Source organism: Falco naumanni, chromosome 11 (assembly GCF_017639655.2).
Source record: "Falco naumanni isolate bFalNau1 chromosome 11, bFalNau1.pat, whole genome shotgun sequence".
NCBI lineage: Eukaryota > Metazoa > Chordata > Aves > Falconiformes > Falconidae > Falco > Falco naumanni.
In genome coordinates this window covers 28635154-28647893 of record NC_054064.1, presented here as the reverse complement: position 1 = coordinate 28647893, position 12740 = coordinate 28635154, and the positions used below count along the sequence as shown (strand labels likewise).

At 39.1% G+C, this 12740-nt stretch overlaps 1 protein-coding gene across 4 annotated transcripts in view; it reads left to right on the top strand.

Moving 5' to 3' along the window:
* The window catches only part of SLC1A7 (solute carrier family 1 member 7), a 60138-nt gene extending 48814 nt beyond the window's left edge, over positions 1–11324 (top strand). Inside the window, exons 10-11 of one of the 4 annotated variants that reach the window (XM_040610766.1) lie at positions 2444–2543; positions 4860–11324. In XM_040610766.1, the coding sequence (XP_040466700.1) occupies positions 2444–2543; positions 4860–5018 (259 nt within the window). In that variant the 3' untranslated portion in view covers positions 5019–11324. Of the gene's footprint in view, positions 1–2443; positions 2544–4103 lie in introns of all 4 variants that reach the window. The other 3 variants (XM_040610765.1, XM_040610764.1, XM_040610767.1) reach the window with 3 other exon arrangements.
* Positions 11325–12740: the final 1416 nt, after the last annotated feature.

Genomic DNA, 12740 nt, shown 5'->3' with positions numbered 1-12740 from the left:
TAGTTAATGAAGCACAACAAAATTGAAGTATTTTAAGCTGTATTACAAAAGCCTTATCCCTCTATATTGCTCAGTTTTTGTCCAGCTCTTGCAACATCAACATTTCATTGTTTTTCCAGTAAGTCTTCCAGCGTATATGGGAACTATGCTTCTTTTTGTCTTGTAAAACTTTTCAAAACAGCAGACAAAAATTTTTTTCGGGCTATAGTTACAGACAGTATGAAAAAGTGAGCAAGGAACAGGCCCAATTTTCTGTATTTTTCAGATGACCTTTCATACAAAAAGTATATTTCTATATTTCAGCACTTGGTGGTTTCAGGAGCCTGCAGATGCAAAGTGTCAATGTGGGTGACATGATGAATATTTTCAGTATTAGTTTTGGAAGTACTGGAGTATGAAGAATGCTTAAAGAAGGCTGGTTAGATGATCTCACGAGACTGAAATACCCATTACAATGCATTGCAGGTATTACAACCCACTTAGGTAGCCATAACATGTATGTGAACTTCATACCTTTAGCTAGTTCCTAAAGACATTAAGAAAATCAAAATATTTCTCAGCTAATTTAATAAGCAGAAGGTAAAAGTTTTGCATCTTTAATAATATACTCTAAAGCTAAAATACCACTGCAACACCTGACTCATGTTTGCACTGAAAGAAATGCCACTAGCGACAGGTTGGCCTCTTAATGGAGAAATGTCGGTGCTGTGCGGTGTGGTTCTACTCAGGCATAGTGCAAACTACTCTGTACACACAGAAACAAACATGCCAGGCAATCTGTTTTTCTTAAGAGTTCCAGTGCGGTGCATTCTTTCCTCAGAAAAATCCTTCAGAAGAGATGCTAATCAGAGCCCAAAAGGGAGTGCAAACTCTTGAGCTCTGTTCATACATACAGCTTCTTCTCTACCACAGCTGACTCTTTGCACAATCCAAAATTAACAGCTGAGAATGTCTTTCCAAGAATCAAAATGTGATGATCAACCAAGGGAAAAAAAAAAGCCTTTGTGTATCCGGAACATCTATCAATATGTGCTATAGAAGTGTTTTTCCCTGCTTAACATATTCTGGTGGGAAGTTTCCTCAAAGCAAAACCCAAAATCAGAACAGCAGGAATTAGAGAAAGGGATTCAGCAAGCAAGTGTAGGACTGGGTCCTGGAGTCAACAGCTACATCTAGGTGTAGGCTCTGGAATATTATTTCTGAAGTTACTTGCAATTGCATGTACAATTTGAGTAACTGGACTTGCAAATAAAATTTCATGTAGGAACTTTCATGCTAATTAGGCAAGCAACTGCATGAACATTTGCATGCACAGAGTACATGCCTAAAATAACTGAAAAAAATTAGCACACATTTTCAACTCTTTCCTATACTAAGATACAGGCGCAGAAATCTGGGCAGTGTTGATATTGGACCATCACTAAATTTAATAAGCCAAACATCTGGAGATTTCTGAACCTCCATTTTATAACCACATTCATAAATTAAGTTACCAATATGACACAGTTTTCAGATGTGTATGTTTTTCTTGGAAAAGACGTAATATATTTCAGATGTAAAAGCTATATTGTCTATTTGAAATCTCATCAGTTTTAACTAACAGGTTCCAAGCTGTTTCAAGTGTAACATTTGTCTATGACAACCATTTACTTTTGTGTATTTACAGTTTGTATTTTAATAATTTATTTTTTAGACAGTGTGTGGAAGGTGTAAACAGGGAAGAAACAATCCCATAAATTAATAAATGAAAAATAGTAAAACTGTATGTGTTCAAAGTACTGTCAAGCATACAAATTTAAACTGGAAAAGATGACAACTGAAAATGAAGAATCTTTAAGTGCCACTGGTAGCCATAGCAACCATAGCTGCTTCAGAAATTAACGTGATTTAAATATGGTCAGTGCCTGCTTAGTTTGTGAGTGTAGTTATTTAGCAGTCTTCTGAATAATTTTGTATTCTGCACATTCTATCAATACAATAATCTTAACTAGCACTGTGGTTGTTTGATAACTAATATAAGGTGCTGGTTGTACTGGCTGCCCTCTGCTTTTACTGAATTAAGATGTTTCCAGAACCAGCCTCCAAATCAGGCCATCATACTGGACCTTAACGTAAAAACTCTTGACATAAATGCAGTCTTGTCTGCTGTGTTAAACCTTTTTAATGCTGAATCAGTTGCACGTATAGGGAGGCATAGCTACTCTAGTTACCTCAGTTATGAATTAAAATTAAAATATGTGGTAGCACAGTGCACCAAGCTCAGAAAAGGCTGAGCAGCTCAGTAACTAGTGGCTGCCTTCTGCCAAACTCCTTACTGCCATTTCTAAACTTGTTAGCTCATAAAACCAGCAAAACTGGCCTTCAGCTATAATTACCGCAGTGATGAAGGCATAGGAATGTATCCAAAGAGCCAACAACTTACCATTATTATTTCGTTTTCCAGAGACAGGTTTAGAACAATGATCAATGTCCTGGGAGATGCACTGGCTGCTGGGATCATGGCCCACATCTGCCGGAAGGAGTTTATCAAGGACGGTGACGAGGTAACAACCAATGCCATGAGCCAGGCTGTGCCAGCACGTGCCGTATTACGGCAAAGAACCTGCGAGCTCTCAGCCTCTGACATTTGTTTCATCTAGTTTATAAAAGGTGTTCCAGAGAGGGGACAGAATTGGGCAATGTGCTGCTTAGCCAGATGGGTTGGAGGGGTCCTTTTCCATGAGGTCATGCCAAAAGCCACTCAAGTTCAAAGCTTGCCAGCCAGCTGTGTCTGGTGCACGGGGGCTGAGAGCAAGAGAAGCAGCTGCACTGCTTTGCAATGTATGAGGCGCTGGAACTGTGGGTCCCATAATCAGTACCCAAACTTTGACTGGCCAGTAAATTGTCGTTCTAAAACTGTGACCAGCAATAGAGCAGGGGGAGGTAAAGGTATTTATGAGTGTGTATATGCATAAACAATAAGCTCACAACAAAAGCAACTACCCTGGTATTTCAAGCCTCTGTGTTAGCATAACCTGAAGCTACCATCACAATAATTTCCTTTCTGGACTAGCACAAACACATTGCTCCATTCTAGACTTCACTCTCGGACATCTTCATGCCTTCTACATTTAATACAAGTCCCTCCTTACACCTGTTTTTCCTTCTCTGTATCTTTACTCCATACACCACACATACCTCTGTATTCTGCCCCTGCCTCCCTCCACTCCTATGCTTTTTTTTCCTTCCTCCTTGCCATGCATCACTCAGTCTTTCCTTATACCAGGAACTTCTTATCCTCTTCCTTCAAATCCTTTACAAAGGAGATTCCTTATTCCACTAGCCCATCATGCTTGGAGGTGCTAATCTCCAACCATTTCAGCTCATGGCAGACTCTCACTACCATTATTCCACACAGACAGAATAGTTGATGAGAAAAATTCCTTCATCAGAACTGATTTTCACAAGGCATGTTTCATTTCTGTGCATCATTTGTAGTAGTCTATCTTTCTGGTAAATCCCATTGTCATGCCTTCCTGCAACACATATTTAAAATTCCTGCTCTTTCAAGTTTTATATAGAAAGACAGACCTTATCCTCTGAGGTACTTAACACCTGCAGTAATTACTGATGACAGGATTAGGCCTGAATATATGGTTACACATACAGCTAGCTGAAAAAATACTAAACATACAACCTAATGGTAAGGTATGTCATCCATTACAAAGCCAGAAGTGTAATCTGAGTTCCTGCATAACACAGGCCTCCTGACATTTCATTGCTGTATTTCGAACTCAGTCAGAACTCAAGAAGAGATATTTGAAGAATATAAAATCCCTCATAAGGGATTATTTAGTCATCTGTGATGAGATTTTTCTTTGCATCATACTCTAGAATGGTATTAAAATACACCATTAATCTGCCATACGTTTTGGCTGCATAATTCGTAGAGTTAGTAATGTATACCCAAAGGCCAAATTTTCTCAGCTGCAAGCCCACTTCTTTTCTCTGCCAGTATTTGCGTCTTATTTTCCCCATCAGAACTTCTGGTTTGATTTAAAGGACACTTCAATATTTAACTTATGAATCAGTCAATAAAATCCTCTTTATTTCTTTTGAAACAGTGCAAACTGAAAAGACAGGTATTAGTTTATTGGGTTAGAAGAAAGGCAGAAGGCAACAACAACTGACTTACTGGTCTATGTGACTGTACTCCGGAGCAAGCATTGCCCACAGCTTAGCATACTGAGCTTGTATCTTTCAAACTTAGCCCTGAAATTCTAAGCTTTATTTACCCTACTTATATCGCTTTACTGATGCAAGCAGTTATTACTGTAAGTATAAGTTAAATCAGAGTTGTGACAGAATTTTCATTTTTGCATACTTAGAGACATCTTCACTTTATCTAGATGATGCAAAGATGGCTTAGTGTATATGAGAAACAGGTCCTGGAAGTCTGTTGGAGGCCCTAGATAATCCTGGTGAATGTAAAGCAGACCACAAGCTTTCCAAGTAAAAAATTCCTTTCCTGTTGTATACAGCAAACAGTGGCAGTATTCCAGATCTTAATGCTTTTCACATAGGTGCCATTGATCTGTGAAACTAAGCCTATTAACGTCCATCAGATTGTGGCTTACCAGAGAAATGGCTGTGTGAAGACCATGAATGAATCTCGTGGACCAGAAACAGTGAAAGGGTTTCAGCACCACATACCCGTACAAGTGGAGCAAGAAGAAAGTCCAGTGGAGAATCACACTAAGAAATCCAACAGTAAAGACCACTGCACTATTGAAATAAATGAACTAGAAACAAATGTGTAACTGCTACACTCAGTGGTATCTCATACCGCAGTGACCTGATACCCAATCTCTACCTCACAGCTGGAAGAGGGACTCTTTGCCTTGAACAGGAAAATGTGGAATTACCGCCACGCTGCTTGTACTGGAGCTAGGAGACCAGCTGTGAACGTCAGGAAAGGCACACAGCTTGCAAGAGGCATGGGCTTCTTTAAGTGGAAGATTTTAATACTGAAAAATTAACTAATGGACGACTACTGTTTTATTCTGCACTCACTTGACTCCAATATAGTATTCAACGCTCCTTTGGCTTCTTTTTTTTTAAGCTTTTTTTTATTTGACCCTTTCTGATTTTCTAACCAAAGCCTTTTTTTGTGAATGTCGGTAATTATGAACACTGTATTTATGTAGATTTTTTGCTATGTGAAAATGTTTTACCAAAACTGCTAAAGGTACTAATTTTGTCTAATATTTGTTAAATACAGAGTTTGTGCTTAGTTTTAGAACAGTGGTAAGAAAATCACACTGATTTCCTGATCTCAAGGGGTTACGTATATTACTAAAGAAGAGTAAGCAGAAGTGAAGCAAAGCATGCATTTTTGCAAGAAAGCACATTAAGGCAATTCTGACGGGCAGCCCTCAGACACAGGCATTCAAGTGTGATACATAACACAAAGAATTCCTAGGTCACTGCAGAGCACAGTTTGCCTTCCAAGTGCCAGATTTATTAACCTTTTTTTAACCTAACTCTTCAGTAGAGTCACTACCACGTACATGCAGTGGCAGAGGTGATGTGAGCCCTAATCCATAAGCACTGGTGCTAATGTGTCCTCTCCTGTAAACTGTAGGCTGTTCTAATGTAAATATGTATAAACCCAAAGCTCAAACTTGTGAACCATATACTTCATCCTAAGGACAGACTGAGCACAAACTGGAACCTGATGATGCTGAGCAATATTGGGGTTTTGTGGGGAGTTTGCTGTGGAAACCAGCCCATTATTTTTCATAATTCAGTGGCTGATCTACATTGACAGTTACTCCCTTTTCACTATTTACTGAATCTTTCAGTTACAATAAAATCTGCTGAGTATGTTTCCAATGTTTGTGATAGAGAACATTTTTAATAAACCTGCCACTTAAAAGCAGGCTGTCTGTGCACTTCTGTTAGTGTCTCCTTATTTCTCTGCTAAAATGGAGAGTGGAAGTGAGGAGACCTTTTGAAAGTTGGGATTTGATCCAGAGATTACATACTAGTTCATACCAATACACTTGAAATATTATATTTAGCTACATGTGGCATATGAGTTTCAGATAACATGTGCCTGGTATTGCACTATGCTGTAGAGAAAAAATAACCTCACCTGTAGAGAAAAAAATAACCCAGTCCCAGTCAAAAAGGACAATTTCCACACTCACCAGAAGTCCTTCATGCATATGATTAATGGTTTTCCTGGGGTGTGCATATTCACCTCTTTTTTGAGGGCTCCTTCTTTTTCTTTTTCATGCACTAATTAGTTGCCTCAGAGGGCTATAGCATAGGTAGTTTAAATACCAAATTGTAAAGCCAGAAAGAACAATCATACATCTTATTTGCCTATAATCCCTCAGAAAGGATGTATTAATTTGAAAATATATGTAGTTGGTAACTATTTTCCTGATTTGATCCTAAAGTGAAAACAACAAACACAGAACACCAAGAATAGGGAAGAACTGAAATGATTCAGAACGATTTGCTTCTGAACACGTCCTATAACAGACCTGCTCTACAGAGTGCCATTAAAATGACTGATTTGGGAGAGCTGAGGCTGGTCTGTATCTCTCTGAATGGGCAGAAGCGCTAAATGACAAACACAGCATCTGATACTTTAATCTCAGCAGCGCTGGCAGCTCTAGGTCCCCTTCATCCTTCCCCAGCTGTCCATTCCTCTGTGCACTGTCTCCCCTCCTCTCCCAGCTGTACAGACCCAATTATTTATGAGGCCAGACGAAGAATCGGATGAGAAGTATTTTTAATTCAAACCAGTTCACATATGTTTTCAGCACAGTCCTAACAGACAGTTGTGTCAACACAAAGGGGTGACACAGGGACAAAACCAAGCAGCCAGGGATGAAACAGCATAAGCACTTGCGGAGAGGGCAGGATTTCTGCATGCTGACTTTGCCAACAAAGAAAACGTAACATAAAGTTTCAACTTCACACAGCCCATCACAGCTATGTGAAGTGACAGTAAAATCCTGCCAGTCATCTATCACTTTACAGTCACTTTGCGTAGATAAAAATGAAGAGGCCAAGCAGATCCAAGATTTGGAATGAGTAGTTCCAAACTACTAAGTGGGTTTGGATGAGTCTGCCCACACACCATTCCAATGCGCCACAGTCTGCCAAGCAGAAAGTGCTGCCAGCCTTACCACCAGCACCTTCTCCAGCCACCTACAACCTCTGGCTAACTACAAAGTGCAAATCCTTTTGCCTGCTTGCCTGAGACAGCTTACTTAGTCTGACACTCTTCAGCTTAGCCATGTCTCAAGAGGTCTAAGCCAACTCTAGTGCTAAGAAGCTGTGACTTCTACAAGTAGAACTTCAGATGAGGTAAACCTCTAAAGACCAGAAGAAGCCGGTGGTTGTCCAACATGAGTCCTACACAACAAAGAAAACCATAATTTTGCCCTTTACACTCTGCTAAGTAGGGAATGTGGAAATCTCATGTGTGAAGGCATGCTTTTATGGAATCAACAGGCTGTTTTAAAATTAGCCTTCTGTATTCAAACCCTATTCAAAGAGTGTCCAGTTTTGCTCTGCAAATTTGAAATGCCCTTTTTTTCTTTTTACATATTGTTTGGATCTTTAAAACTTGGGTTTTATACCAATATGTGCCTCCCATTCAGCTGGGAGGAAGGCAGTGGTCCAGTTTCTCACCTGACCTTTATCATTTGTTGTATCATGTAGTGCTAAACACAGGCCTATGTCACTTCAGCTCTTTGTTCTGGTAAATATTAGTTGCTTAGTGTGGTGTGACTATGACTGGAGCATTTGACTGCTACTACAGTCATTCTGCACTGAACACAAGACACCACTGTTAACTGGAGAGAGGCAAACACTGAAGTTAAAACCGTTTTTATGGTAAGTTTTCCTCCATGTTAGCTGTTTTCTGTGTCTCATGGTGTTTGTTGTCAAGCAGCTTGACACATGGTGCAATTAGGCTAGCAGTAGGTGCCGTATCATACTTGCACGCATGGATCTGTTCACATTTTCCAGCTATAATCACAGTTCCTTCCAACAAAAATGATGAAGCAGTTGATTATGGAGTTAAAGTGTAAGCTTTGTGTTGGTAAATATGCTTCTCCTACTTTCAAAGCATAAAAACAAACATGTGACCTTTATAGTTTCAGAACTTTCATATTAAAAAAAATCAATCAACCAATCAATCACTAATTACAACAGTTTGCATGGAATACTTTCAAGTATATGTGGAAAGAACATATTTCTTAACTGGCAACATTCAACCTTATTTTGAAGTTGCCTCCCCTTGCTAAAAAGAAAGGGAACTTAGCCAATTAAAGTATACTCAAGACACCCTAGGGGAGAGTGTTGAGGAGGGAGAGAGGATAATTAAGAAAGGTGGTGCATTGTATACAACTATGGAAGAAATAATTTGGGAAGTAAGCCAAATTAACATATACTTACCAGAGACTGTTGTTTTATCCTTGTTAATTTGCAACTGCATTGCTCTAGTGACACTACTGAGAGGAAAGAAGCCACTCCAGATTGTTGTGGCATAAAATATCATTAAAGACATCTTTAACAGGTTCTTGAGGATTTTGCAAACACCAAGGAACTTTTGAAGTGTTGAATTGCTGTAATAAATCCTTGTGCAAGAATTAGAACTGGGAGAAGGAGACATAACCACAGCACTTACGCATCCCACTAAATCCCAAGAGCTTTTGGCTGTCATCCCAAATGTTTATGGAACTAATGTTTATGGAAAAGTTTATGGAACTAATACAGTTAGTCATTTTCTCAGCTAGACTTAATTGATGTCACTTAAACAACTTAATTGCAGCTAAGCTTATTTGTGCCACCTGAATATGTATCCCAACATACAAATAAGATATTCTAAATAATTAGCCAGAGCATTAAATTGTTATACTCCATGCTATACTAGCAATTCTAAAGCACTTAGAATGTACAGTAAGTCTGTAACTTCCCATTTGATGAGGTCTCTCAATTCTACAACATTTATTTTCGTCCCCTTGTAACAGCAGCAAACTCATTTGTAATACTTTCAAAGCAGACAGAAAGCTTCATCTTCAAGCCAGATGCATAGTCTTGGAAACGACCTCAGTCCTGTCTGTGTTTTTCATAAAAATGAGGTAACTACTAGCAGAAGGTGGTTGATGTGTGCAAGCAAAATGTGTAACCTGGGAAATGAATTGAATCTGGAAAACTCAGGCTGCCTTTGATCTTGCCCAATGCTAAGTACTCCTGGGTCTGTGTCTCTATTGAATGACCAGGTGCATTTTTACATCAAGACAGCTATCTTTCATTACAGCCACAGTGGCAATGAGGAATTGCTGGTTTTCCCCTCCAGGCACTAAGCTAGCTGAGATCACAGCTCTCCAGCTGAGGACTAAATACAGTAAGGAGAGAAAGCAGCGTAGGTTTTTCAGCAGGGATTTTTCTTAAAGGGATGCTACTGCTGCCTATCTTGCAGTAGGGAATCACATCTTTTTGCAATAGTAATAGCTGGAAAATGTCTGACTTTGCTGCATTTGGAAAAGAGGCCCCAGAATAGACAAATTTAATGTATTCATTCACTAAGTGCCAAGCTGCAAATGAAATACATGTATTAAATTTCTCGCTTTAGCCTATGATTGCAGATAAAACTAAGGAGGCAATATATGCTCAAAATTACATTCCTCACTAACTACTTTGGAGCATACTGATTGATATTTCTGGAATTTATAGGAGGGTTTGTCCCACAAAACCCCAAATGGATGAAAAAAATAGAACAGGAAGGGTGGCCGCTGACTAAGTGCAGGTCGTTATTCACTATCACAGATTTCTCATGTGATCTTATGGTCAAGTGACCACAAGAACACAGGGTTTGCTTTCCATCTGTAAAGAGAGAAAAAGTAGTTTTCTAATTCAGCAGGGTGTTGCATGGTAAAGATAAATCACCTGAAGACTGAGACGGTTACATAACACATTAAAGGGGACTCATATGATTACCTTGGATTAGCTACTTCTCCCTCTCTGGATGCACAGGATCGCTACTCACAATACTCACAGGAGTTGCCAGGCTCCTGTTTTAAGTGACAAAACCTCAGATTCCATCATTTATGAAGTAGCAACGGTTGCATCCCCATAGCCTAGAAGATGATATATGGGAATGGATTTGGCACAGCTGAGACTTTTGGCAGATTTGTGTCACAGGATATTTTAGATATTTTACAGGCTGTCAAAGTAAAATCATAGCAGTCTGGTACTGAGAGAGTGGTATTTTAGGGAACAAATAAAGAAGGCTTCAGGAAGACAAGATGGTGAGTATTGCTAGGTGAAGAGGAAGAGTGTTTAATCACTTATTCTCCTGCAATAGAATCAAACCTCCTTTCCTGGCTGGCTTCAAGATAAAAAGGTACCAGCAGCTGGAGATGTAGGGATGGAGCAAGCCATCCCTTTCCTCACAAAGCTTCTGCTTGTGGACAGCCACTAAAGACAGGTCTGCAGGTATCCACAAGCATCTGTGACTCACTGGCTACCCCATCACAACTAATTCTTGGCCACCTCTCACTTACTGAAAATTATCGGAACAGACTATGCAGTTAATAGAACAACTCTTTGCCTTCTCCTATTTGTGCTATGATGAAAACTTATTTGTATTCACAAAGACTTCTGGTGGTAGGGCATCCTGGCCTTTCTTCCAAACTAGCATAAAGCATTCAGTCCAGCACAAGAAGGAACAAATATTGTTCCTAAAGTGTTTTCAATTAAGGCACTACAAAACCCTAGACTTCCCATGCCACTGAGAATTACAGTTGTGCTCATGGTAGGTCGCAGTTCTGCTTTTCAAGTTCCATCATAGGAGTTTGACTTCTGTAAGGTACAGAGTTCTGCATCTGTTGCTTTAAAAGCAGTCATCTTTCATCACAAAGAGGTATCTGCATTTCATTTAGGAATGAAATGTACGCTTGCATGTGTCTGCACACAACACTAGCTGAAAGCCATTATTTGACCCACCACATGAAACTTACTGTAGTTAACTGTTGCTTTTGAACTTTCCTAATAAGGGTATAATATCTCTAGCTTCTCCCCACCCCCACGAAGAAGCATATTTTAATAAGATGGAAAAAGCAGGGGAAGCAAAACAAGAAGTGTTTTATGTTCACAGATATCTCACATTACATCTGCTACAAATTCTGTATGGGCTAAATGGCAAAACCAAAAGAAAAACAAGACTGACCTTGAGATGTTTCATTATGATTTCATTGCTTCTAGTGGTTTTATTGGGTTTTACCACTAGGCTATTAAAAACATGTGGAAATTATACAGAACTAAGTAAAACTGAGTTTTTTCAACCCTAATCTTCCATCTTCTTTTCCATTTAAATATTTCAAATAGTTCTTTTATATTTCATGACTTTTCTTGAAAACAAACTCAAAGTACAGAGTTTTGGGTAGTCTATATTTTCCTTATAGTTTAATCAGTAAAGGTATGATCTTTGTTTTAGAAAAATCATCCAATCTTCTAGGGTTTTTTTAATAGAAGAAAGCATTTCTCTGACATGAAATCCTTCCTAACCAAATATCTGGGGAGAAAGAAATCAGGATGGCCAGGAGGGTATCAGTCCAGCACTGTGGCTGGAGCTAGCTTGAACAGAAAATTCAGAAAGGAAGTCTCAAAACTCTCCGATGGAGAGAATTTCCTCTATGACTGCTCATTCTCAGTTGTTTTCTTACTGGTGCTATGTGCAGGGCTAATGTACAGCTCCATACTATACTTTCTGCTCAAGTAATCTGCAGCTCTCCAGAGTAAATTTCACAAAAGGTACTGGAGATTATCTGCATCCCAGAGATTTGTTTGTCCCCTCTCTGAAAGCAGGTGGGAACAACCTAGAAGACTCACTTTGGTTGTTTGTACCTGGTTTGGCATTGGAAGATTCACTGTCATCAGTCCTACCTGCTTTACAGAGAGAGTAGGAACAACCAAAGTGTGTCTTCCAGTGCCAAATCTTTTAAGCTGTGGATGATGAGGGTGCCTCATCAACAGTGCAGCAACTCTACCTCCTTCTGCACATCAGTAAAGTGCTTTGAGTTTTATCCTACTGCTGCATTTGAATTAAACAGACCCAAAACAGAGGTCCACCATAAAGAAGGGGAGAGACCTATATAAGTGCTATAGAAGTAATCAAAGTTAATTTTAATCCCGTGTAAAAGATACAGCCTAAGTAAAGATTTTTAAAAGCTAATGTCTTTGATGACTGTCAACAAACACACAATTATATCCTAAGCAACAAAAGCATGAGATTCATTCATTTCTTGTTTGCAACTGGAGCTGAGAATATTGCAGATCAATCTGAATTTTTATCAGAAGCAACATTCTCAGAAGTATCATAATCCTATGCTAAAAACAGATTCTGGAACTACCATGGGGAAAACTTGAGATAGCCTGTACAACTGTGCATTAAAACAGCCTTTGCCTGATTCAAAACCATTTAAAGGACTTTATTGATGGACTGTTTAATGTCCTTGGATACTACTGAAGAATTTTTATGGAAACACTTTGTATACTGGATTATTAGAACACATTTATCATCCACTGCCTCCACATATATCTCACAGCTGGCTGACTTTACAATAGCAGTATGAATCAGAGCTACAAGGCACACCAATATTTTCCTCACTAAAGGAAACTGAGTTCTTTAGGGAATTTACTCACTGTTCTTATATTAGCAACATAATAAAGCA